The sequence below is a fragment of the Amaranthus tricolor genome, chromosome 3, assembly GCF_026212465.1.
Source record: "Amaranthus tricolor cultivar Red isolate AtriRed21 chromosome 3, ASM2621246v1, whole genome shotgun sequence".
NCBI lineage: Eukaryota > Viridiplantae > Streptophyta > Magnoliopsida > Caryophyllales > Amaranthaceae > Amaranthus > Amaranthus tricolor.
In genome coordinates, this window is record NC_080049.1 from 14,580,319 (window position 1) to 14,607,255 (window position 26,937).

General features: G+C 37.1%; 2 protein-coding genes and 1 non-coding gene across 4 annotated transcripts; all 3 read left to right on the top strand.

The window, feature by feature from the left end:
* LOC130808707 (uncharacterized) lies at nucleotides 1-26,861 on the top strand. Of its 2 annotated transcripts, none has more exons than XM_057674173.1 (12): nucleotides 1-441; nucleotides 516-617; nucleotides 742-822; nucleotides 22,202-22,311; nucleotides 22,392-22,527; nucleotides 22,690-22,788; nucleotides 24,104-24,209; nucleotides 24,306-24,700; nucleotides 24,786-24,962; nucleotides 25,063-25,260; nucleotides 25,547-25,864; nucleotides 26,477-26,861. In XM_057674173.1, exons 1-12 carry the CDS (start codon nucleotides 115-117, stop codon nucleotides 26,567-26,569), a joined length of 2,142 nt encoding a protein of 713 aa, XP_057530156.1. In that variant the 5' UTR covers nucleotides 1-114; the 3' UTR covers nucleotides 26,570-26,861. The 2 variants fall into 2 exon arrangements, with proteins under 2 accessions (XP_057530156.1, XP_057530155.1); XM_057674172.1 differs by having other exon boundaries at nucleotides 24,104-24,207; nucleotides 24,295-24,700.
* Nucleotides 11,768-11,874, top strand: LOC130809567 (small nucleolar RNA R71). The gene has a single exon (XR_009040869.1). It is a non-coding gene; the product is annotated as a small nucleolar RNA R71 (small nucleolar RNA).
* LOC130808708 (uncharacterized) lies at nucleotides 19,974-22,193 on the top strand. The gene is made up of 2 exons (XM_057674174.1): nucleotides 19,974-20,167; nucleotides 20,911-22,193. Exons 1-2 carry the CDS (start codon nucleotides 20,043-20,045, stop codon nucleotides 21,107-21,109), a joined length of 324 nt encoding a protein of 107 aa, XP_057530157.1. The 5' UTR covers nucleotides 19,974-20,042; the 3' UTR covers nucleotides 21,110-22,193.
* Nucleotides 26,862-26,937: the final 76 nt, after the last annotated feature.

The window sequence follows — 26,937 nt, forward strand, 5'->3', positions numbered from 1 at the left end:
AACTAATTTCAATACTCTCAATTTGCCGACTTCATTATTATTACAATCACCCAAAAATTTCTCGCTCTATCTTTTCTCGTCTTCTATCTTTATCACAATCACAAATAATACGCCATGGATTCAACGCCGGTGAATTGGGAAGCTTTGGATTCCCTCGTCATCGAATTCGCTAAATCTGAAAATCTGTTCCACGAAAACGACGCCATTTCTTCTCTTTCTCCTCCTTCTTCTCCTGCTTCTTCCTCTCTCTCTCCTCCTCCAGCTTCACCTTCTTCATATTCGTCTTCTTCTGCTTCTTCTTCGTATCAATCTCGTCTATTGATTCGTCGAATTCGCCTGCTTTTGGAGTCTGGTGATGTAGATTCTGTTTTGGATCTTCTTCGTCTCCATGCTCCTTCCATTTTGCTCGATCGCCGCCTCCTTTTTTGCCTCCAGAAACAGGTAATAAATGATATATTTAAGGTTTTTTTTTATTTTATTTTTGAATTATTTTTGACTGATTATTTTGATTGAAGAAATTCATTGAGTTATTGAGGAGAGGAACTCCGGAAGATCGCGAATCTGCTATTGAATGTTTGCGAAATTCACTTGCTCCTTGTGCTCTTGATGCTTATCCAGTATGAAACTTATTTCCTTATTTTTTTGTTTTGTTTTGTTTTTGTTTTTTTTTTTTTTTTTTTTTTTGTGTGGCAATAGTCGGTGTTATTAACGGCCAGGTATTTATTTTTGTTTGTTTTGAAGGAAGCGTATGAGGAATTTAAGCATCTTCTTCTCGCTTTAATTTATGATAAAGATGACAGCAATTCTCCTGTAGCTAGAGAGGTATTGTTACATAAGACTTTTGGTCTGTTGCTATAGGGTACGAATTTAATTTTCTGTGCTTTGAATTGTAGCATTTGAATGTTGTGGACCATTTATATATTTGCACTTTCCAATGCTTAGAAAGCTGGTAATTTTTCATCAAACGTGGTGAGTTTTTATATTTTGAAGTCTACTTTCATCCTGGCTGTAGATAATGGGACACTGATTAGAGACACTATCATTCACCTTTCTCTAATAATCAAGGGCCAACTTGAATACGCTTTTCCATGAATCCTTAAAAACTCCAGTTCAACCTTCTCTATTGACTCATTTGTTATTCTTTGTTATGTTTGAGGCATTTGTGGTGATTTCTAATAATCCAGTAATTATGTTTTTGATACTAGTTTGATACTTATGAGTGTTTGGATATGAGCAAAAACTCTCCTCGAATAATTGCCAAACCGCTAAGATCAATAACTCATCAAGATAGCCTCTTATAGATTTTATGCAAGAAGGTTGTTTTAACATCTAGTAGCTCAAGTAGCAAATCAAAATGTGCAACTATTACTTGTAGCACTAATATAGGTGTGTCGTACCACTAGTGAGATCCTTTAGCAACTAGCCTAGGCTAACTTTGTGATCCTCCAAAGTTCCTATTTCCTTTTTGAAAAGCCACTTGCAACGAATTATTCTAGGAGTTGTAGCACTTTCACAAGACAAATCAAATCTTCTATACAATTTCTTTGACTAGGAGCTTTTCGGCCTTACATATGTCCTATCACTTTGAGCGTCTTCCTTGGGTATGTGATAGATTGGTTTTGCCATGGATATGGATAATAAGAAAGCATTGTTAGTGCAAAAATAATGGTAGATTATAGAATAGTAGGAAATTGTAATTATTTCCGATGTAATGACATTGATTGGGACTTTACGTCCTTCATTAGTAATACCGCAAGTGCACGGCATAGCGTAGTACGTCGGCAAGTACGGGTCGAATCCACAAGGAGTGGGGGTTAAGTTAATAGTTTCTCGATCGATTAGTATGTTCGAAAACGTATAATATGATGTTTGGAGATAGAAATAATTAAAACAAGCAATTAAAAGTACTTAATGAAAATAAATCATAAAAGTAAATAAGGATACAATGAACTAAAAGCAAGGATAAAATGATCAATAAACTAAGAGGCGTAGGCTAGGCTTCAATAATAGGAGTAGTAAACTAAGAGGCATAGGCTAGGCTTCAATAATAGTACATCAATGGTTGAAGAATTCCAAGTTGCAAAATATTACAATAAAGGATGAAGTTAAGATTGTATTTGGAAAGTGAAAATACTTAATTGAATTGAAAGGGAAATTATGCTAACACTTATTCTTAATTGAAATGAAAGCAAAGCTATGAAAAATACATAAAAATTACTCAAAATGATAGGTAAAAACTGAGATGATAGCTCCTTCTTCCTCTTCTCTATTTATAGGTTTCAAGAACAATTAGGGGGTGGTGGTTTCATGATTGCTCCACCGCCCCTAGGTTGTAGGAGGGGGGGGGGGGGTGCGACCCCTAGTGGATAGGGTAGGGTGGCTGGCAGTCTTGGCAGCAGCAATTAAAAGCAACAAATGTAATTGGACCTCGAATGATGCTTTAAAAAGATCGCACATGCTGCTGCCGCCCATTTCGCTCGACTCGAGTGAATCCCGCTTGACCAGTCGAGCCATCATCAGGTCCAACATCAGAAACTTCAACAATTGAACAGAATGTGCAATTTAGCTCCGCTTGACCTGAGTCATCTTGCTCGACCAGTTGAGCGGATGTATTGTAACCTGGGTTGAATCTTGCTGATGGTCAGAAGCTCTGGAAGTTTGAATGTACTTCGCTCAACCCGAGCCAACTTTGCTCGACCGGTCGAGCGAGCTTCAGATATGTAACACTCAGCTTCTAGCTCGAGCAATGCTGCTCGAGCCACCTTGGCTTGAGCCTATTTTGGTCGAGTGGATCTATTTTGGCTTCTTTTTGTGGCTTGGCTCATGATGTTTAACTTCTTTGAGCTCTCGTTATTTAGGTGAGCAATGTATGCAACCAAAGGGGCTAGTTTATGCTCGGTGTTGATGATTAGATCCTGAAATGAAACAAAATACCAAAGCAACAAAACAAGCGTAAAATCCAATAAACCAATGCGATAACATGTACTTTCCTCATGCTAAACAAGCCACTTATAGGGGTAAAAATAAAGATAAAATGTAGCTAACAAACTCCTCTAAGCCAGACCCTTGCTTGTCCTCAAGCAAGCATTGCATTATCATAAAGAGAAAAGAAAATCGAGAACCAATCATAGATGCTCATGAATGATCTAACAACAGCTATAGTCATGAACGCACAAGCCACAATTTATCAAAAGATGTATGATAGATTAGCAAGCTAAAAATTTGAAGTGTGTTCCTGTTCTACAAATTATCCTCAAAACAAGTTGTCAAGCAATGACCTTACCATACTGAATCTAAGACTCACAAACCAATCACAATGGGTATAAGTGGACCTCACTTTTGGATATGTTAGCCAAGATGAACAACCACACTCAACTGTTTAAAGTTACGCTCATGCCCTCATCCTATGGCTCAAAGTGATGTGAGCCTCAAAATAGAGATGTGCCAAAGTTTCGCACCTCGGCTAAGACTTCACTAGAAGTAGGTGGATCGACCTAAAAGAGGTGAATTGGTAAAGGTTAGAGTGAGATTAAATGTAGAAAGGGTAAGGAAGGGTAAGGTTATAAAAAGAGGTAGCATAACTAGTTAGTTAACCCAAACAAACCAAAATGACCCATGGTTTCACATAACTTGGCATTTATTAACTACTAATATTTTTTCTATACAAATTTTTGACTTCTTTTTTCTTTCTTTATTTTCTTTTTTTTTTGATATAAAAACAAACACTACACTACCAAAAGTGGGTAGTGAAATCAAAGGACTCTTAGAGTCGTATAATACCAACTAAATTTATACAACTGTGTCTAAAATCGAAATATCACCATGATATATGTAAGTGGTGACTTCAAGAAAATATAAGAAGACAAATGCATGCTAAAAACTCAAGCCAAGTGTGATAAGCCAATCACCATCATACCATCAACCAAACAAACTAGTATGCAAAAGAGTTAGTGATGAAGGTGAAAGAAGGTGGAAGTGAAAGGATAAAAAAGAAAATGGAATGCTCGAATGAGATATGAAAGAAAGTGAGGTATAATGTAGGTTAACAAAAGGGTAAGAAAAAAAGGGAATAAATTATCCAAACTAGCAACTAGATCCATATAATACTCAAGTCCTTCAAGTCATGCCTAGTGCGCTACAAATCTACAATCTCATTAATTTACGTGAATGCATGGTAGGGGCTCGATAAATACTCACGGGTTCAAAATATGTCCACAAATACCCAAAGGCGGTGCCACAAACCAAATCAATGCTCAACTATTGTTTTGAAACCTCAAAGTTCACAGGATTGCAAATCAAAAAATTTAGAAGAAATAATCTAAACTTGCCACGGTATCATACTTAAATAAAAAAATATGGCCCAAAATGAAATCAAGTTAGCTACCGAAGATCAAAAATGTGCATGAATGTGATTCAAGGTATCGAAAACATAATTGAATTAAGAAAATAGTAAGCTAAATTACAAAAGTAAAACAAACAGAAAGAAAATCAATGAAAGCATGCATATATACACAAGAACCTAAGGAGACCATAAACACAACACCTCCCTGAAGCCAAACTGAGCAGTGTCCTCAATGCGACAAAAGGGCTTTAGAGAAGGTGCGAGGATTCTAGTCGTCAGTGTCATCTCCCTCTTCATCCTCTTCATCTCCTTAATCATTATCTTCCTCATCATCATCTCCCTCTTCCTGTGCTCCAGGACCAAAAGATGTACTAGCGCCCCCCCAAAACCGTGGATATAACCACAAAATCACCTGGTGGCGGTGTGTACCACGATAGGTGCACATGATCCGGGGCGACATGCCCCTGCCGGTAATGATGGTCATATACCGGATATTGGCTTCGCTGGTAATCGACCATGAATTGGTCGATCGGGCTCTGTTGCGCCTCTATCCGGTCAAATTGCTGATCAAAGCCGTCCATACGCAGGTGTAAGTGCTGTAAAGAGGCCAGGACGAGATCAGGGTCGGTATGATGGGGTGAAGGTGGGGGTGGAGGTGCTGCATGAGAGTTGCCACCAAACTCGAAGGTAGAGGATGGGTCTCCTTGCTCAAATGCAGGTGAGGGGTGACGTTCTTCGTGTGTAGAAGAAGAGCCACCTCGTCTCCGACGGGAGTACTGGTTGGGGAAAGCCTGTTGTGGTGGCCTTTCCACTGCTAGAGGGTCGGTATGATGGGGTGAAGGTGGGGGTGGAGGTGCTGCATGAGAGTTGCCACCAAACTCGAAGGTAGAGGATGAGTCTCCTTGCTCAAATGCAGGTGAGGGGTGACGTTCTTCGTGTGTAGAAGAGGACCCACCTCGTCTCCGACGGGAGTACTGGTTGGGAAAAGCCTGTTGTGGTGGCCTTTCCACTGCTAGAGGGTCAGGTACCCGCCCTCCTGGTCCAAAGAGATATGTGGGACGATTAGGGATTAAGTCGGGAAGAGCTTGGGTGGGGAGAGGGATACCTATTTGCCGGTCATGAAGCTTCCACCATGTTTGACCATTTGAAAGCTCTAGCCACTTAGATTGAACTAAGTGGGTCATGCTGATGGTGGTGGCCTCTCTAGGTAGTACCCCTTCTCCTCTCCAACCAAAATGCATAGCAATTTGGGTGATGAGTCCGCCAAACTGTATCGGTGTTCGAATAGTGTTAGGTTTATTAATAGTATGGCGGAATTTGTGGACTAGGAATCTAGCTAAGTTAAAGGTAAAACCCCATTCAGGGCAGAGGAATGAGCCTAAAATAATTAGATCGTTACTATTGGCCTTATTGGACTTAGATTTGGCCGTGATGGTGAAAGCGATGAACTTGAGCCAAATCCTGATAACAGGGTGATGAACTTTTTCGAAACTAAATTCTGCAGGTTGGTCAAGTGTTCTCCTGATATTAACGGCCAAATTTGGGAAGGGTGCTGTTCATAGTCTAATCCTCCCCCCATGTCGTTCAGACCAAATAAATCAGCAAGCTCAGTCGTAGTGAGCTGCGCTCAATTCCGTCTATCCTATAATACAATGAGGTTTCCCCAAAGTCATCTTGTGTTATAGTCAAGGAACTTAAGAACTCGAAGACTAACTCAGGATATGTTTCTCTATGCATATTTAACATAAAACCCATGCCTATTGCTCTAAAAAATTGCATAGCATACTCAAATAATCCTAGGTTTTTAAGCACATTAGCACAAATAAACCTAGTAGGAATAATGAGCCTTTCTTTGAGATTTTGAAACTTATCTCTTGGTGTTCATTCCTAAAAATTATGTTGGGGTAGTCCTCGTCGGTTTCAACTTTTTGTGGTGAAGGAGTCCTTTCTCTCCTCCTTTGCCTCCTTGGTGCCATTAGCTTGTTTTGGTTGATGATGTTCCTAAAACAAAGATTAAACAAGCAAAGAACACAAAATCTCTACTAAAAAGCAAAGATTAATTAGTAGAAAACAAATAAAAACTCAAGTCTTGAAGAATTTAACAACTTTTACCTTAATCCTACGAACTCTAATTTGGATGGATGTTGATGAGAATGGAACAATGTGGATGTAATTGATGAATTTGAAGGGTGAAATGTTGTTGTTGATGAGTGAATGTAGAAGATTGAAAGATTTTAGGGCTTAGGGATTTGAGTTTTTAGTGAGAGAAAGTAGGAGGAGATGATATTGCTCGAGTGAGAAATGAAGGATTAGTCGAGCAAAACTGAATTTAAACGCGAAATCTGTCAGAACTGCATCTCGCTCGACTTGTCGAGCGAAGTACAGGTTTCATTTTTTTGCATTCTGTTTTGCTCCTGATGCTACTCGAAAAAACTTAATTATTTGCTCGAGTGGTCGAGCGAGCTAATGAAGGGCTGCTCGACAGGTCGAGCAAATCCCCTACTTCACTACGTATGCCTGCTCATCGCTCGACCCGAGCCAACCTTGCTTGGCTGGTCGAGCGAATTGTTTTTTCAGCTGATAATCAATTAGAATACCTGCAGTGCAATGTTATATTTGAAATACCCCTTTGCTCGACCCTGCAGCATCAGTACAAGCATGCTATATAAAATATGTTACATAATAAAAACAAAAACAAGAAATAAAAGTGAAAATACACAAAAACATACTAGAGTTGGGTTGCCTCTCAACAAGCGTTCGTTTAAGGTCGTTAGCTTAACCGTTGTGCATTATTCATTGAGAACACGTGGGGGCTCAAGCTGCATTACCATTGGTCCCGCTAAAGGCTCAACTGCGCGATAGTGTTTGACACGTTGACCATTCACTTTGAATGTTTTCCCTTTCGCATTCGACAGCTCGATGGAACCATAGGGGAATACCCTCGTGATCTTGAATGGACCCGTTCAATGTGACTTCAGTTTCCCTGGAAATAACCTCAAACGGGAGTTAATAGTAACACCAATTGTCCAACTTCAAAGCTCCTTCTGATAAGATCCTTGTCATGCCATCGCTTGGTCTTTTCCTTGTATAGCTTCGAACTCTCATGCATCCAAGCGTATCTCATCAAGTTCATTGATATCTAATAACCTCTTCTCACCAGCACGCAGTAGATCATAATTAAGAGCTTTGATTGCCCAAAATGCTCTATGTTCAAGCTCTACTGGTAAATGTTGCCGTCTATCGTTGATCAATACCCTTGGTGTGCTAAATCGCGGAAAAATTTGTTTCTTGAAAAACTTGGTATCCACGCGTGCATCATTGGTAGGAGATGCAATAGCCTCTACCCATTTTAACACATAATCAACTGCCAGCAAGATATACTTATTCCCATAGGAGGATGGGAATGGTCCCATGAAATTCACCCCCCATACATCAAAAACTTCGATTTCTGGGATGTTGTTGAGTGGCATTTCATTTCTTCTTAAAATATTCCCTGTTCTTTGACATCTGTCGCAGGATTTGACGTAGGCATGTGTATCCTTGAACAAAGAAGGCCAATAAAAACCACAATGAAGAATTTTTGCAGCAGTCTTGGAGGTACTAGCATGTCCTCCGCCGGGCAGATCGTGGCAATGCGAGATAATAGAAGATACTTCTTGTGGAACACACCTTCTAATTACACCATTAACACACAGATACAGGAATGGCTCCTCTCAAAAATGTCTCTTGACATTATAGAAAAACTTTTTCTGCTGAGATGAGTATTCATCAGGAATGATTTTCGATTTCTAGGATGTTGTTGAGTGGCATTTCTTTTTTTCTTAAAATATTCCCTGTTCTTTGACATCTGTCGCAGGATTTGACGTAGGCATGTGTATCCTTGAACAACGAAGGCCAATAAAAACCACAGTGAAGAATTTTTGCAGCAGTCTTGGAGGTACTAGCATGTCCTCCGCAGGGCAGATTGTGGCAATGCGAGATAATAGAAGATACTTCTTGTGGAATACACCTTCTAATTACACAGTTAACACACAGGCTATATAGGAACGGGTCCTCCCAAAAATGTCTCTTGACATTATAGAAAAACTTTTTCTGCTGAGATGAGTATCCATCAGGAATGATTCCACTTGCTAGATAATTAACCAAATCGGCATACTATGGAACACTTGTCATGCTTACAGCTAAGAGACACTCATATGGAAATGAATCATCAATTGGGGCTTCCAAACTTAATCCACCATCATGAATCAGCCGGGATAAGTGGTCGGTAACAACATTCTCCGCACCCTTCTTATCCTTCACTTCTAAATCAAACTCTTGCAGTAGGAGAATTCACCGAATCAGACGAGGCTTAGCATCTTTCTTTGCCATCAAGTACCTCAAAGCTGCATGATCGGTGTGGACGATCACCTTTGATCCTAACAGGTAAGGCCTAAATTTTTCTATGGCAAATACAATTGCCAAAAGCTCTTTCTCTGTTGTTGCATAATTCATCTGAGCTGGATCCAACGTCTTACTCGCATAATAGATGGCATGCAACTTGCCATCCTTCCTTTGACCTAAGATAGCCCCTACAGCATAGTTACTTGCATCATACATGATTTCAAAGGGGATGTTCGAATCCGGCGGTTGGATAATAGGAGCAGAGATAAGAGCCTGTTTCAATCTGTTAAAAGCTTCAAGGCAATCGTTAGTAAACAGGAATGAGGCATCTTTGGCGAGGAGCTCAGTTAGAGGCCTAGCAATCTTAGAGAAATCCTTGATAAACCTCTGGTAAAAACCAGCGTGACCAAGGAAACTCCTTATTCCCTTAACATCAGAGGGAGGAGGTAAACGCTCTATGACCTCTACTTTCGCTTTATCTATCTCAATGCCCCTGTTGGAGATAACATGACCTAACACTACCCCTGTTGTACCATAAAATGGCTTTTTGCCCAGTTTAGGGCGAGGTTGGTCTTCTTACACCTGCGGAGCACCTTTTCGAGGTTGCTTAAACATGCTTCGAAAGATGTTTCGTACACAGAAAAATCATCCATAAATACCTCTATAAAATCCTCAATAAAATCAGAGAAAATGATCATCATGCATCGTTGGAACGTGGCGGGGGCATTGCAGAGACCGAAGGGCATCCTTCGATATGCAAAGGTCCCATAGGGACAAGTAAAAGTGGTCTTTTCCTGATCATCTAGATGGATAGGGATTTGGAAAAATCCAGAGTATCCATCTAAATAGCAAAAATATGAATGATTTGCCAAACGTTCCAACATCTGATCTATAAAAGGCAAAGGGAAATGATCTTTACGGGTTGCTTTGTTCAATTTTCTGTAATCTATGCACATTCTCCAGCCCGTAACTGTTCTAGTGGATACTGACTCACCCTTATTATTTTTTATAACAGTCATTCCACCCTTTTTGGGCACTACCTGTATGGGGCTAACCCACCCTTTTCATATTAGTATTCAATCTCCTTTGAGGTTCTATAGATGTGGCATGATCATCATCAAGAAATATTCTATGCATGCAAAAAGATGGACTTAAACAAGTGATATCATCTATTGAATACCCTATGACACTCTTGAAATTTTTAATCAATGCAATCAATTGGTCAAGCTGGGTATCATTTAATTCAGCATTAACAATTACTGGATAAGTTTCATTTTCTCTTAAATAAGCATATCTCCAAGGCGGTTTCCATCATTGGTTCCATATAGAAATCTGGTTCATCTAACAACTTCTTCAAACTTGCGGCTTCTGAGCACCTTCCATCCTCAACTCCTTCTAAAATTGACCTCAAACGGTCAACATACTGTGGATGCATAATCTCAACCCTTGCTACTTCTGCTCTGCACAGTGATTCATTGGTGGGTACTTTTCATCATTGATGGAAGATGAAACTCAACGTCTTCCCCCAAGATGTTCAATGTAAGCTTGCCATTGAACACATTAAAAACAGCCCGTGCAGTCTTCCTTAAATCTCTCCCAAGAATGATAGGTATGACATGATCTTCAACAATATCCATAATCACAAAATCACAAGGGACATGGAACTTCCCTATTTGAACTGGCAAATCTTCAACAACTCCAACTGGAAACCTTACTGATCTATCGGCTAGCTGCAAAGACATTCTTGTTGGCTTGATTTCCGCATTGATCCTCTTGCATAAAGACAGTGGCATAATACTCACACTAGCTCCCAAATCAACAAGTGCTTTATTGACCAAAACTTCACCAAATTTGACTGGAATGGTGAAACTCCTGGGTTCAGCTTCTTTTTTCGGCACCTTGCACTCTAAGATAGCGTTGCATTCTCCTCTTAGTGCTTCTACGCCTGTTTCTGGCAGCTTCCTTTTGTTAGATAATACCTCATTTAGAAATCTTGCATAAGAAGGCATCTCCTTTATAACATCTATGAAGGGAATGTTTATTTCAAGCTTACTCAGAACTTCTAAAAACTTTTCATATTTTTCTTTAAGCTTGCGACGCGCTAATCTCTGTGGGAAAGGAACAGGAGGTACATCAGTGGTGGGCTTCTTTCTCTTCTCTGGAGCAGGTGCTGGTTGTTCCTCCTTTTCCCCCTCATCAGGTGCTTCTTCTTCTATTACCACCTCTTCTTCATTCTCAACAACCATGGGTGGAGGATTATAGGTGGTGCCGCTTCTTAGTGTGACTGCATTTACATGTCGGAGGGGTTTTTCTCGGTGTTGCTTGGCAGCTGTCCACTGGGTTTGGAAAGATTGCTTAATTGCTGCGCCATCTGTGCCATCTGATTATCAATGATTTTGTTGTGTGCTTGAATCTGGTGGATGGCACTAGAAGTGTCAGCATTAATCTTGGACTAGGTGGCAATGAAGTTCTCCATCATGGATTCCAAATTTGATTTTTGCGGTGAGTTTTGTGGTGGAGGTCTTTGAAGCCCTGGGGGTTGTTGGTTATTTGGTGGAGGTTGGTGATATGATGGTGGGTTCAATAATGCATTGGGATTTTTATATGAAAAGTTGGGGTGATGCCTCCAACCTTCATTATAAGTGTTGGAAAATGGATTGAACGGTGGCTTCCCTTGGTTGTACACTGCATTAACTTGTTGGCTTGATGATGATTCTGCAGCTGCACATTCTGATGGGGAATGACCTTGGATTCCACACACTTTACAAGGCTCTAGTGTGTTCCCTACACGCAATTGGTCCATCCTTGACAATGCGTGGACAGAGTTTTGAATGGTAAGTAATGCATCCACTTCATATTTTCCACCTTTCTTGTTATTCCTTTTATCTCTCCAATGGAAGTTCGAGGACATTTCCTCGATTATCTGCTTGGCTACCTCGGGGTTTTTGGCCATCAATGTTCCTCCAGCTGTAGCATTTACTGAAATTTGTATCTCGTCCCTAAGATCATTGTAAAAAATTCTAAATTAAGAGCCAGTCTGAGATTCCATGGTGCGGGCATTTCCTTTGTAATCCTTTATATCTTTCCCAAGCCACGTATAATGCTTCACCATCTTCTTGACAGAATGAGGTGATATCATTATGTAGTTTAGCAGTTTTGGTTGGTGAAAAGAATCGAGCAAGGAAAGCCTTAGATAATGCCTCCCAAGTGCGATACTTGTTTGGCCCTTCAGATCTTAACCAATCTCTTGCCTCACCACGGAGTGAGTAGGGGAAACAAATCAGCTTCATTTGTTCATCAGAAATCCCCTGATATTTCACAGTGCCACACTTGTTCACGAACTCATCTAGGTGGTCGTTTGGATTCTCCATCTTAGTGTCGGCAAATTGATTCTGAGCAATGAAATGAAAGAAAGCTGGTTTGATCTCATAATTTGCGGTTGTGATGGTTGGTTGAACAATACTCGACCCTAGACTCCCATCAGGCATGGCATATTCCCGAAGGGACTTTGGGTGTTCCACCGCCATTTTTCGTTGTTTCCTTCTCCTTCGTCTTCTCCCAATTTCAGGATTTATAGGTACAAGATTTTCTTGTCCGTGAGACCTAGTTTGCATACACTACACTAAAAAATCGGGGTCAAGTGTAAAGTGAAGAGAAAAATGAAAACAACTCAAAATGATAAAGAATAATGAACTAACTAATCAAGAAAAACAATTAACAAAGTCGCCACTCCCCGGCAACGGCACCAAAAACTTGATCGGGACTTTACGTCCTTCAATAGTAATACCGCAAGTGCACGGCGTAGCGTAGTACGTCGGCAAGTATGAGTCGAATCCACAAGGAGTGGGGGTTAAGTTAATAGTAAAATAGACTTATGCATGCAACCAAAGGGGCTAGTTTATGCTCGGTGTTGATGATTAGATCCTGAAATGAAATAAAATACCAAAGCAACAAAACAAGGATAAAATCCAATAAACCAATGCGATAACATGTAGTTTCCTCACACTAAACAAGCCACTTATAGGGGTAAAAATAAAGATAAAATGTAGCTAACACATATATTGATTAATGATAAAGGATGAATTTGAGCTAAATGATTGCATAAGCGAGATAGTGTTTACAAGCTTTTGAGAGGCTGCTGCACTCCAAATGGAGTTAGAAACTCATTACAAAATATTTTGTCTTCATGTCCTTTTCTATTACTTTTCAAAAATAACTTTTATTCTTAATCTAACATACTTAGTGGATAGTTACTATAGTACCTCATGAACATCCCAATTTTGCTAAGACAAGAAGCTACAAGACTTCTTAACCTTCAACAACCTCCAACATATCGTGTGAAGGAAGTTACAATAAGTGGGCTAAATGTGGAAAGTTGAGGAAAGTTGCAACTGCTAAAAAGAAGTTTTACTTGCTGGTTTCATAAATACCAAATGGAGGTTGCATTGCTAATACTTATTTGTTTCATAGATTCCAATTGGAGGTTACATTGCTGAAAATGTGTTGTAGGTGGTTAAGTGAAGTTGCTTTGAGTCTCTTTTCATTATAAATATTTAATTTAGATGAATTTGAAGGTGTTGAATGATTAATGAGAAAAATCGAAATTGTGTTTAAAACTTGTTTGTACTTTTCTTAGATTAGAATTGTATTGTAGAAGTTCTCATGCAAAGTGTAAGTGGCCGATTACACTTGTACCTTAAGAGCTTTATTTAGTGAGTCTTGAGTTGAGCCTCATTCTATCCTTTAATTCGTTTGCACTTTGATCAAATCAAAATCCAAAAACGTCACATCTTGATTTTATCGGAAACAACAACCTTTTTCCTCGTTTAAGTAGATCAAAGACCCTTTTTCCTTATATCTTCATCCCCTTATTACCTTCTTATACTTTTTCCTTCGTTTGTCTTGTAAGTCCCCCTAGGGTTTAGGTTGTCTTACAACAGATTGGACTTGGAGCCAACTTATAATCCTAGTGAGAGCCTTGAACCACATCTTCGAACACAACACTATGACTTATGAAATTATTACCCAACTTGATGCAATTTTCTTCACAAGGTACCATCAAGCATAAAATCAGTTCGTTTATTATTGATGGTAGGTTGCACAAATGTGGCTTCGAAAACACATGTATCCAAGTTGAAACTTCCAACCATTCCTCTTCCTCATTCTACACCATACAATGGCTGAACCAAAACGAAGGACTTAAAGTCACTCAACAAATCCTCATCTATTTTTCGATTGGAAAATCCTATCTAAAGGAAATTTTTACTGGGAAATGTTATAAGATTTGTAAGATCGCCTACTTCCTAAGGGGACTTACAAAACAAGGGAATTAATAAGTAAGGCAAAAAGAGAAGGATATGAGGATGAATGGGAAAAGGTTTGTTTTGTGCGGATTTGGTTTACTAATGATGAAGTGGTTTACTTTTTAGGGTTTTTAGTTTCATCAAGTTTGCAAGGAAATAAAGGATATGATAAGGATAATAATCTTATAGAAAATGTGAGATGAACAATGGAAGGATAAGAGATCCACTTGCGAATGAACATAAATGAATTCAAAGGATAAGAAATGTACCAACAATGAATCCAAGTAGAGTTTGTTTGATGGATGATATATAGGTTTTACTAAACTCAAAACTCACTAAATACATTACCATTAGCAAGTTAGGTAGCACCAAAGTTTTTAAAATCGAGATTCCACTTGAAATCGTTTAGACCTATAGATTCGAATCGTAGAATCGTAAGACTCTACAATAAATTTAAATTTGCTATGTAGTCATAATTATTCATCTCACAAGTTTAAGTTTATTAATTAAAGTTTCATTCACTTTATTTTTAAGAATGAAATAAAAAAATATATAATAATTAGTTTAAATCTTCATACTGATGAAAAAATTTATTTTTAAAAATTATGATGATAGATCGCTAAAATGTAAGAAAAATTTAAAAAATTAATAATAAACTTAAAGAATTGAATCGTTAAATCGTAGGATCGTAGAATCATGTTATGATTCTACCTCTACAAATTTTAATTTAATTCAAATCGTAAGATTCTACCAACTTACGATTCGAATCGCTCGCTTATTTTTGATTGTAAAATCGTAGAATCGTATATCAGAATCGTGATTTTAATAAGCATGGTTAGCACTCAAGGCACATATGTAATCTCCAGATACACTAAGCATAAAACTTTTTACAAATATAATTCTAATCTAAGAATCATAAGGACAACAAATGTTTATTTAAACACAAAGTTCGATTTATCATATCATAATTTACTTCCCTAAAGAAAATACAATGCTTTCTATTTATAGGCTGTAAAAATAGAATTTTAAATTAAATCCTATCTTATGCTAAGGATTGATGAGTTGTCTTGTGAAAGGATTGATGACATGTGCAAATACACTTCAATCCATGTCCTAGTTGGATGTTTTATGACTTCCCTTACTGGTCTGACTTTTAATTTCTCATAGAAATTTTAGCCTTGACTTTCAAAACTTCCAACTACATCATTGTAGTAGCTGTCTACTACTCCACATTGCGTTAACCACCTGCTCCTCCTTCATTTGTGCAGCAAGTGTTGAGTACCTAAATCATGTGCAGCAACTGTCCATTACCCCCTCATATTCATATAACAGGTACTGAAATCGAGTAATTGTTAGCTGCAATGTCCTTAGGAGTTAGGATGTCCCTTGCACAGCCCTGGACTTTTGCGTAGCTGCTGGTTTAAGTAATTACTCACGGAAATGTAAGTGTTTTCATGCGGGTGATGTTGATCTTATGATGTTGAACTTCTTTGCAAGTACTTTCGACTCCTACGTACGAAGGTTTTTAGATTAACTATTACAACTTAAACAAGAGAATTTAAATAAAAGTACTTAACTAATACATCCTAATCCATATGAACGTTGCCTTTGTGTAATGTTGGTGTTTTTTGATTAGACAAACCATGAATAAAGATTTCTCCTAATGTTGAAATATAGGTGGACCTTGATTTTAACATAAGATCTTTTTCTACTATATGGGGAGATGTGAGAAGAAATTTTTCTGTAACCTCTCCATGACAAATAACTTTGTTGCCGTAAATAATGGGTGTTATACGTTACGTAATAGTCAACGTGACATTTTGACCGAGAAAACTCATTCATCTCTATATAACGGGATTTAACATTGCTGCAACTCTAAATAATGTTACATAATAATTGTTTAACAACTGTTACATAAAATAATGGTTGGGTTTTTCTTCCATGAGTCTACTTAATAGTTAATAAAGCCTTTCGCTCTACCTTATTTCGTAAGACTTCTCTAGAGTATGAACCACAACTATTTGTAGTTTAGCACCATAAAATTAATGGGTATTAATGAAGTTTTTATAGGGAGATGTTATAAGAACTTCTACAATCTTGGGAGATGTTAGAAGAAATTTTTCTACAACTTCTTCTTGACAAATAACTTTTTAACCGTGAAACGTTGGGTGTTATACGTTACGTAACAGTCAATGTAACATTTTGACCGAGAAAATTCATTCACCGGCATAACGGGATTTAATGTTGTGACAACACTCAAATAGGTTGTGTAACGACTATTACACAACGACAACTGACAAGTTTTTGTACCATGAGTCTACTTAATAGTTTTAAAAACCTTTTGCTCTACTTGACTATTGTAATACCTCTATACAATATGAATTACATCTATTTGTAGTTTAGCACCATTACGTGCGCTATCGTTTTTGTTATATGTAGTTTTTTAAAAGACAAACTCACACATACTAATCTTATAAAATGTTTTAACTATACGTATGACTCTATCATTTTGAAAGGTATTGAATACTAAAGCCCTTTACACCATCTTTGTATGTTAAAATTACCTTTTCTTAGGTCTTGGTTCTAACCTACATTCACTCACATGATTGTAAACTAATATAACCAAAAATTGGTAACCCTCCTAGATCAAACCTTATATGTATCTAGCAGGTTATAGTTGTATTTGGCCCACGATTTATCTTCTAGTATACTATTGTCACGACTCCACTTAGTACATTGGACTAAGTCAACAGTAATAGCTCTTGATGGACTTTAAGATTAGAAAATAAATGTGTTTGGTTTGGAAATGTCTAGGTATGAGTATGGTATGTGTTTAGTTTGTTTTGTGGTTATGGAAAAGAAAGAAACTTGTTTTCAAGTGTTTTAGGAGATCCTCGAAGAATCTAGAAGAAGTTACCTGGAGCCTTGAACTAGAAAGAGGAAAAATTGAATAGTCACAATAACTATCCCAAAAGAAAGAGAATGTGTTTTGAGATAGAAGAAAAGAAGAATTTGGATAACTAAGGAACTCTCACTTAAGTTATCAAGCATATGTAAGCAAAGAACTCTCACGTGAACTTAGTAGGTATAATCCCAACCAGGGAACTCTCACTTAAGTTAGAAATTATTATTTAAGTTGTAAGGAACTCTCACTTACCACGTTAATTCGTCAATTATGAGTAAAACTCACACTTAAAAACTTTTTAATCAAATCTCTCAAGATGCTTGACACAAAATAGTTGTTTAAGAAAAGTTTGTTTTTTAATCATCAAATTCTTTTTTTTTACTCATCAACTTTTCCTTGTATAGGCCACAAATTGCAGTGATTTGGAACATAAAAGACACTTTAGAAAACCTAAGATACTTTGGCTAAAAACAAATGGCCATGACAACTAAATACAAACATTAACCAACATGTAACATCCTTAATGAAGCGGAAACAAAATATCTCCTAAGATGCTTAAAACACTACTGCCCAACCTAGGATATCCGAAGTCATTAACTACTATTAAAAAACATAACTTTCTAAAATGACGTTGTTTTGAACTATACGCACTTAAAACTACTTTGTTATGATTAATATACCTAGTGCAATTGCTACAAATGATGAAATTCCACTTTAACGAGAGACTTGAAAAAAGACTTAAACCTATCCATTTCCTTTTAAATTATTCCAAGGCTTTTAATGAGTGGTCCATGCATTGAAAAATCATTCAATGAAGACTCTTTGAATGATTTTGACAAAAGGACTTTCTTTGATGAACATTGGTGTGAATTGATACATTCTCTCGAACCTCTAAGACAAAACTGACACGTACCAAGGTCTTGAACTAGCTTCTCTTGAGCTGTTCTAAAAATTGCATTAACATCCTACTCAACCTTTCATTTTAGAGCATGCATACGAACATATTCTTGCATTGTGGTTTATTACTTTATTCTTTTTGCTATGGCGGTTTCCTCATGATGACATCCATTGAAACCACTACTTCTTCAAGTGTTTCTCTCTTCATTTAGTATGTATAAGTCAAAGTATTTTCCTTGACATATTCAACCTCCAATGTCATGAGGTGCCTTTCCCTCGGTTGTATAAGGGTTAATAGGCATTAATTTGGTGAATGGAGTCAAGACTGTTGGGTTGTGTTAGAATGTTGTGGGTCCACAATTGGAATGAATAGAGTCCAAAGCCGCACCCAACATGGAGTTTGATCTACTTGTAACACATTACATTACAACTATCACGACCCTCTAAATCAATGTTGTTCGTAACAAACTTTCATGACAATGACCTCTTTCTTTGAGTTTCTTGTGCAAAAATTCAAGAAGACTTTTCAAACTTGAAGAGGAAAGGAAGGACCGGAGGCAATTATGACAAACAAAGAATAAAATAATAGAGAGAGAAAAGGTTGAGTTGCTTAATTCCCCAAATGAATACTCATTATACTCGACTTAGGCCCCTAATACGCTATTCATCTTCCCTAGTGGATGATGACCATTCTACCTTTGTCCTTGCTTCACTATTCTTCCGAAGTATGTTTTTTTGATTGTGGGCCTTTCCACAATTTGTGCTTGTAACAATAAGTCAGATAAACTGAGAATAATAATAATAATGGTTTGTTGTCCCCAACTTATTCCTAGTTCTATTCGATTTATTTGAATTCAATTTATTTAGCATATTGTTGTCATAGTAACACCTTTTACTAAGAGGACAATCCATGACTTTAGTTTAGAGACTGAACCCTTGTATGTCTAATGCAACACGATGTTGATTATTCTCCCTTAATCACTTCTAGTGAATGGATATTTGAGCTTTGTTTTAGTCCTTGATAAAACAAGTCAGAGAGAAAGACACGAAATATCTTCGTGTGATTACTTTTGGTATTTGGAGATTATGTGGTCTAGCCACTTTTTTTATGGCTGTATTATAAGATACATTTTGCCATCTTGGCCTTAATTGACTACTTTTTTTAAGAAAGGAGGAATAAGCGGTCTAAATATGCTAAATTTGTTTATTTTGCCGAAGTATTTTGAGCGTGGTTAAAATTATAAGGCTTGTTAATCACATAAGAGCCTTTTTGTGATGAAGAAGGCACTACTGACGGGAGTGTCATGTGTTGGTGCATTATGATGAGAACATAAGATATTGTTTTCTACATAAGAAATTTGATTTGAGCTAGCCATGTCCATTGATGTATTGACAAAAATAAGTTGACTGCATAGGTTTAAAAGGCATCCATACTAAGATGAAGTAGTTCATGCAAGGTGATCTCTTGAGGCGTATTGAATTAGTGGGAGCACCTAGTTGCCCCCTCCACGCCCAAATGAGAGAAGGGTTGTCATACTTGGCACTTGAAAAGATTTTAGAGATTCCAATCTTGAACACTTGTAGAAATGTTTAGTGGTTGCCTTTTTTTGTAGGTGGTTTAATGTTCTATTAGCTTTTGATGAAATGAAAGTTGGATTTTTATGTGTCGTTTGTTTGGTGTTCTTTAGATGAAATTTTTTATTGGTATCATAGAAGTTTTTTGGTTTAAAATATATGCATTGTTCTTGGTATTTCGTTTTGGCCCTCTATGAGTATTTGTTTTCGTCCCTCAACTTTATAAAGCATTGGCTAATCTAGTTGGTTTATATGCTAACCTCTTAGGGGTTAGACTTGGCGACTTAACTCCATCAAATTTAATATGGTTATGCATACATCTTTAAAAGTACCACCTTAAGTTAAAGCTTACATTTAAAAAGCTTTCCTAGGTCGCCTTATGCAACCTAAGGTAAGAACCTTGCCTTAAAGTGCTTTTTGGTTAGCCTATGCGCGCAATATGTTTTCTCTTTTACTCTTCTCATCTTCTTTAGTTTTCTTCTTACAAGTTCTATTCAAGAATATTTTATGAAATTTGAAAGGATTCTTTTTTTTTTTTTCCGGATTGGAGCGCCTCAAGTCCAATGGCTAGCACCTTCGTCTTTGACTGTCACCTAATGCCTACACTTAAGAGACGCTTAGCGCCTTAGGGTGCGTCATGCCTTTTAAAATTAAGAGCTTAAGCTTGATTGTGATTTGCAAATACTTGTTTGATCTGGATTTCTCAACACCAACATTCAAGCTCAAGCCGAGTTATCTTGTTAAACTTTTGGCTTTTAGCAGGTACATATGCAATATTAAATTGAGATCTATATTGATATATAAACTTCACTCGTGATAAGTAATTGCCAAGCCCTAAAATGTGTCCTTAAGTACATAAGGATCTTTTTGTATGTCTATAGTCAATTTGTCCGATAAATATTTGGATATTGGTGGATAAGTTTATGTTTCATACACATAAGTTCCCAAATAAATAACTCATGATTAGGGCTGCACACGGTCCGGTCTGGTCTGGTTTGATAGAAAAATCAGACCAGACCAGAAATTCCGGTCTGGAAATTTTTCAGACCAGACCAGACCAGTCAAAAGACCAGACCGGACCAGACCAGACCGTTCTAGAACGGTCTGGTCTGGTCTGGTCTACGGTTTTTTTTTTTTTTTGAAATATTTTTGATTGAGTGAGAATCTAAGATAAACGATAATCTGTAAACAAAATACATCATCAAATCCAAAATACATCATCATCAAATACCAACATTGCAAACTACAGATATACCTCTATTGCAAACTACATATTAACATTCAACATATCAAACGCTTTAGTCTACAATTGATCATCGACATTGCAAACTACAATTGATCATCAACAATCTATTTAGTCTACAAACGAGTAATACCAACATATTAACATTCAACATACCAAACGAGTAATACCAACAAGTTTAACATTCAACATATTATACGCTTTAAGAATCTAACTAACTCAAATTTTTCTAACTCACTTCCATTTCAATCTCAATTTACAGATATACCTCTATAGGAAGTATATATGATACAGTTCCAAATAAGTTTCTGTGTATTAGTGATTCCTTCAGCAGTAAAATGGAATGTAGGCCAGCGCACATGCTTGCAGACGGAAGATTAGAAAGAGCTGGGAGAGCAAGGAAATCTACACATAGGTCTCACAGAGTCACAGTAATCATCAAAACAGCCCATATCCAGTAATCATCAAAACAGAAGAATAGAAGATATTCAGTAATTCATAAACCACTTCAAAGCAACGCAAAAACTGAAGTTATGTCGAAGAATAGAAGATTCAAAGCAATTTATAATTAACAATAAAAAAATTAGTTATGTCGAAGAAGAAATGGTGGATGAAACAAAAACCCTAAAAATCAAAAACTGATAAAAAAACCCTAAAAATCAAAAAAATCAACCAATATACTTACATTACGAGATTCTACACTTGATTCCGTGGTGAATGGTGAGATTGGAGAATGAAGATTGGAGGAGGAGCGTCGAAGCCTCGAAGAACCACAGAAGCAGAGGCGTCTTTGAAGGAGGTCGTTTGAAGGAGATCGACTGTCGATGGGTTGAAGCTTGAAGAGTTGAAGGAAGCGAGGCGAGGCGACTGTACTCAGACCTGGGCTGGCTGGGGAGGAGGCGAGGAAGAGAGGAGAATGGGAGAAGGAAGCAACTGTGATTGACGGCAGCAGGATTAGGAAATGCAAATGTGAAATGAGGATACAGGAATCAGGATAATCCTAATCCCTAAATCCTAATATTAGTCCGGTTTATTGGTCCGGTTTGGTCTACAAATTTAAAAACCGGGACCGGACCGTAAACCGTTTAAAAAAAAAAAAACCAGACCAGACCATTCAGACCGTAGACCAGACCAAATACTTAAATTACGGTTTGGTCCGGTTTGGTTTACGGTTTAAACCAAACCCTGTTCAGCCCTACTCATGATCCAACTATTTTCTTATAGAAGTCATGGTTGCCATTTAGTTTGACTCAATTTTGATGAAGTTAACAATCTTTTATAAGCTTAAACAAACACAAATTATTTGTTTATGAGCATCATTCAGTTGAACCTCACGTTGCTTGTAGTTAGACTTGTTTAACATGTAAGCCTTTGGGGTGTAATGAGCCAATTTGATTGAGCTTTGGCGGAATTTGTTTGTAAGATGATCACGAATGAATAGATAAAACAATCAGTACATTTACATCTTTATACACATGCATTTGAGCATTAGCATAGGTGATTGGATGTCATAAAAAATTCTAATGATCTTGGTGTGATGTTCTGTGTTTCAGTGGTCGGAAAAACGAAGATGTGAAATTGCTGGACTGATGTGCTCTATTCTTAGAGCACATCTGCAGGCGCATGATCCTTTGTTCTCCATGACATTAAGATATTTAATAAGGTTTGATGCCCCTCTTTGATGGTTCTTTTACATTGCCTGTCTGAGTCTGTTCTTATTACTCTTGGTGCTTTTGAAATCAGTATACACAAGGATTTCTGCCTTCGTCAAGGAATCTCCTCACCCATATCAGACCTTACTGAAAGGTTGCTTCTTGAGGAAAAAGATGCCCCAGCAACGCCCCAAGAGTCATTATATGAAGTGCCTCCATTTGATGAGGTGGTTTTGTCCTCCTTTTTCAATTGTGTACTTTCCACTTGGTTATTTGTGCTTAATTATGTGATGTCTTGCTCTTTAGCAGTGCATATAAATAAAGAAGATATCCACATGAAATTTTCTTATTCAATAGTATTTTTTTGTCTTGTCAAATCTGTAATTCAGGTGGACATACAAGCCCTAGCTCATGCAGTTCAGCTTACTAGACAAGGAGCAGTCGATAGCTTAAGATTTGCAAAGGGCAACTTAATTCAGGCTTTTCAGGTTCTTATTGATTATAGACCCTTGCTGTTTTGTCCTCCCATTTTTCATGTCTGGCTTGTCTAACTAAAATGCAAAAGAAAATTAAAAAGGTAAAATCCCACTTTTGACCGTCCTCGAATATTAAAAATTCCACCTTTCATTTAATATCTAGAATACCCTCCTTTAGTCACTTAATTATTAAATTTTTACCTTCCGGTTTCTCAACTTATAATAACCAGTCAAGCTGTTGACCTGGACACATCCACGTGTCATATTATTACCGGTCCACATTTTTATTTTTAATTAAGTTTTAAATAATTAAAAAAAGTGATATTATCTTTTTCTCTCATCCTTTCTTCATCTTCTTTCCTTCCCTTTTTTTCTCTTTCCCTTGCTCTCTCCTTTGTTCATGACATCACTAAGAATTATTTTTGATGCTATCATCAAATTCAATTATTGACAATTTCCAATAAAGAAAACAAAAAACAGGGAATAAATGTTATGTGAAATCAAATTTTACCCAGTTTATCTCTCCTCCGTTCATGATATAGCTAGGTAGAGACTTGATAGTATTGGATTCTACTTCACATTAATGGAGATGAGAAACTGAGAATTTCAAAAAAATTACAAGATTATTTAAGTTGAACAATATGAGCTTTTGCTTGTCATCCATGTTTTTTGTGGTCAACGTGAGATTTTTAGTGTAATTGATGAAAACATGGGGAATCAATACTCTTGACTTTATACTCCTTTTTAGGAGAGCTACAAGCCTCTTGAATGCTTGTCCTAATACCTCTCTTTATATTTTCTATCTACTATTGTTATTTTTGATCTGTACTCTGATATTACATGATCCATTTACATTTCCATTACTACATTTTCTATACATCAGCTACGTTTCTGATTTCTACAAGTTCACTGCCATGGCCAACTTGGTGCCTTTTTAGTCTATTACAACTTCTCCATAAAAAGCTTTACATGTTTGGGAGGAATGTTGCAACTATTAACAGACTAAGGAATCCTGTATTGGATTATAATGAACTATAGTAAACTGACTCCTCTTATCATATGCACTTATTTATGTCATTGCAACTAGTAAACTGACTCCTTGCATTTGACTTTCCAAACCCCACCTTTGGTGAGAGCCACATAATGTCATTGAGGGTGATGGAATGTTGTTGCTACATGTTTTGTAAATGTTTCTGGATAATAAAAATTGATGTTCTGTGTGGTTTAGTTGGCGCATCTTTGTGAATTGTTGATCTTTTCCTATATGCTGTGTTTAAACTTTATTTTGTGATTTACTTGTTTTTTTTAATTTTTTTTATTTTTGCAGAATGAAATATGTCGCATGAGATTGAATGTCACTATTCTAGATGAGCTTGTCCATGAATATTGTGTTTACAGGGGTATTGTTGATCCTGCTGTGCCTTCTGCTGGTGGTATGCTTAATGCTTATTATATTTCAAGATCTCTAAATTCATCAAATCAAAATATTATATGTTATGGACAGTGATTCTTTCTGTCTGTCTCGACAGGATGCGGGTTGCGTGTTGATTTTGGCCATCTGAAGGCTGATAAAAACAATGCTACTGAATGTTTGTCCATGGCTGGAAATGATATGGATTGCGTAAATAGTAAAAATTCTGATGATGGATCCTCCGTTACTAATGCTGTTGCTGATGGCACTGAAATTAGTACAGACATGATTAGGGTGCAGGATACTGATGTAGAGATGCGCTATCCTAGTGAGAATGCAAGTGATCATGATTATTGTAGCACCAGTGGGACTCATCAAATCAAGAATTTGAAGGTTTGCCTAAGAAATCAAAGCTATGCAGTCTGTGAACGAAGGAGACGTAAAAGATGGAGGGAAAGAAACGACGAATTACAATTTTCTGCCGGCATTTCTCGTGAGAGCAGTAAGCGAGAGGTTAGTATTGCCATATTCGAGCCGGTAGAATTTGTGTCCGTTATCTGATTTTTTCCTGTTACTGACTTTGGAAGTGTTCTTCTAGAGTGGTGAAAAACACACCCCTTCAGATTTAACGTCCAAGGAGGATAGACGTGAGGCTGTTTTGTGCATAAAGGATTTAGCTGATAGAGGTATGGCTGCTGAGGTGGTTGAAGAAGTAAATACTTTGGATCCTGATTTTTTCGAGCAGAATTCCGCGTTACTTTTCCAACTGAAGCAGGTACCATCTCAGAAATACTGTGCTGCTGAACCATATAAGGATTTAGCTGATATGGGTATGTTTTTAGAGACATTTTTATTTGGTTGTTTTTTGTGGTCAGGTAGAGTTTCTGAAATTGGTTGATTCTGGTGATCATTCTGGTGCTTTGAAGGTTGCATGTTCCCATTTGGGGCGTTTAGCAGCCAATGATCCAGGCTTGCTGAAACCCTTGAAAGAAACACTACTAGCTTTACTTAGGCCTAATGATGTTGGTTTTAAAAGAGATTTGCCACTGCAAGCTCTGGCAAGTTCACTTCAGGTAAATTACTCTTCATATCTAAATTAAGAGTTCATTGGAAGTCGAGTTTCATTTATAAGATGAATCTGTTTCTGAAGTTAAGTAGTTTTACTGTTTCTACAACTCTTTCCTTTAAGTTCTATTGTTGTTTTTATCTTTTCAAAAAAGCACTGCCAGCTTATAGCTGGTCAAAATGATTTCTTCAGCTCAACTACATTTGAATTCTGCCAAGTTTTTTGTGCTTTAGAGGACTAGAATTTCTCCTTATTATGATTTCCAATAATGTAAATGTCTCACTGTTGGACAGGTTGCAATTGGTAGGAAGCTGGACATTGAAGAACCAAAACTTATGAAAGTCATGCAAGCAACCCTTCATACACATAATGAGTGGTTTAAACTACAAATGTGCAAAGACCGCTTTGAATCATTTTTGAAGATTGATGCCTTGAAAGAAGTCAATAGTCTGTTGATCGCTGATACTGTTTCTAAATCCAATATCGATTTGCAAAGTTATGGATCTTCGCAAGTCATTTCATCTAGTATCGGAGTTCCGGAAGAGGGTGATAGTCCAACTCAAGTGTCTTCTCTAGAAGTTTGTGATGAAGGTGCAATACTGAAAGTTATGGTGAGTTACAAATCTTGCTTCAGGCGAAGGCACTAGTTTTGATGTTTCAGAATTACGCATGAGGATTTTAATTTTGTGGCGTGTTATATTAAGTATTTATTTTTGCTTCTTATTGTGCTAATTAGTCCATGTTCTAATCCTAGCTTGTTAGCATAAATTCCACTAGTGTTGTCTTTGGAAAGTATGATTTCATTTGAAAATTTAAAATTGGCTCACATTTAGTGTTTAGCAAAATTAAAAAAAAATAAATACAAATTTGAGTCACATTTTTAGAATTTGAGAATGACTACTCAAACATTTTCATCCTCAAATTCTTCGTTCATGATTTTATAATTGAAATTTATGATTCAAAATAAATTACACGTTTAGTAAGAAGGGAAGTGGGCATAAATGGCCAATGGCCAGTGGCCAGTGGCTAGTGGTCAATTGATAGGTCAGCAACATTTGTGTACTGTTATTCTCTGCTATTGGATTCTTTTTGGCTATACAATTGTGTCACATTTTTAGAGTCTGGTTCTCTTAATTTTTTCTGGTTAGTTTGGGCCCAATTAATGGTGCATGTAGGCGCGCACTCGTAGTTTTGAATTAATCATTATTGCTGCTTTTGTGCAGGAATTTCTTGCTCTTCCCAGGGCTGACGCTATCCATTTGTTGGCACAGTATAATGGAAATGCTGAGACTGTTATCCAACAAATTTTTGCATAGCTGATGGCCGTCAACAACTTATTTGTTGCTTGCAGATTCTTTCCTGAGTTTGCTTTCTGTAGATATCTGGAGGTTACTTCTGTATATCCCACTCCTGGGTTCTTTATATATTCTTACAATTCATTCATGTTTATATACTGCTCACTGTTTAGGTTGAACCATTAATTGTAGTCTGATAGATTTTGATTAAATTGGTTAGCAATGCCATAAAGTCCCGTTTGTTGGACTCCAATTGATATATACCAAATCGTTTTTTAAACAAGAAAACAGAAAAAAGTTCCTGGCTTTAAAATTTGCATTTCCCTCCTATTTTTACTGTGGGTTAAATATGTCTGGTTCATCTGTTTTAGTTATGTTACATTGGGAAG

What these genes read in the sequence shown, in the direction of transcription:
- LOC130808707 (XM_057674172.1), top strand. Translation starts at nt 115, where the DNA reads ATGGATTCAACGCCGGTGAATTGGGAAGCTTTGGATTCCCTCGTCATC. An exon ending in ACATTAAGATATTTAATAAG is followed by an intron (nt 22,312 to 22,391) that starts GTTTGATGCCCC and finishes TTTTGAAATCAG; the next exon opens with TATACACAAGGATTTCTGCC. An exon ending in CCTGCTGTGCCTTCTGCTGG is followed by an intron (nt 24,208 to 24,294) that starts TGGTATGCTTAA and finishes ATTCTTTCTGTC; the next exon opens with TGTCTCGACAGGATGCGGGT.
- LOC130808708 (XM_057674174.1), top strand. Translation starts at nt 20,043, where the DNA reads ATGCCTTTTAAAATTAAGAGCTTAAGCTTGATTGTGATTTGCAAATAC. An exon ending in AAACTTTTGGCTTTTAGCAG is followed by an intron (nt 20,168 to 20,910) that starts GTACATATGCAA and finishes CTCAATTTACAG; the next exon opens with ATATACCTCTATAGGAAGTA.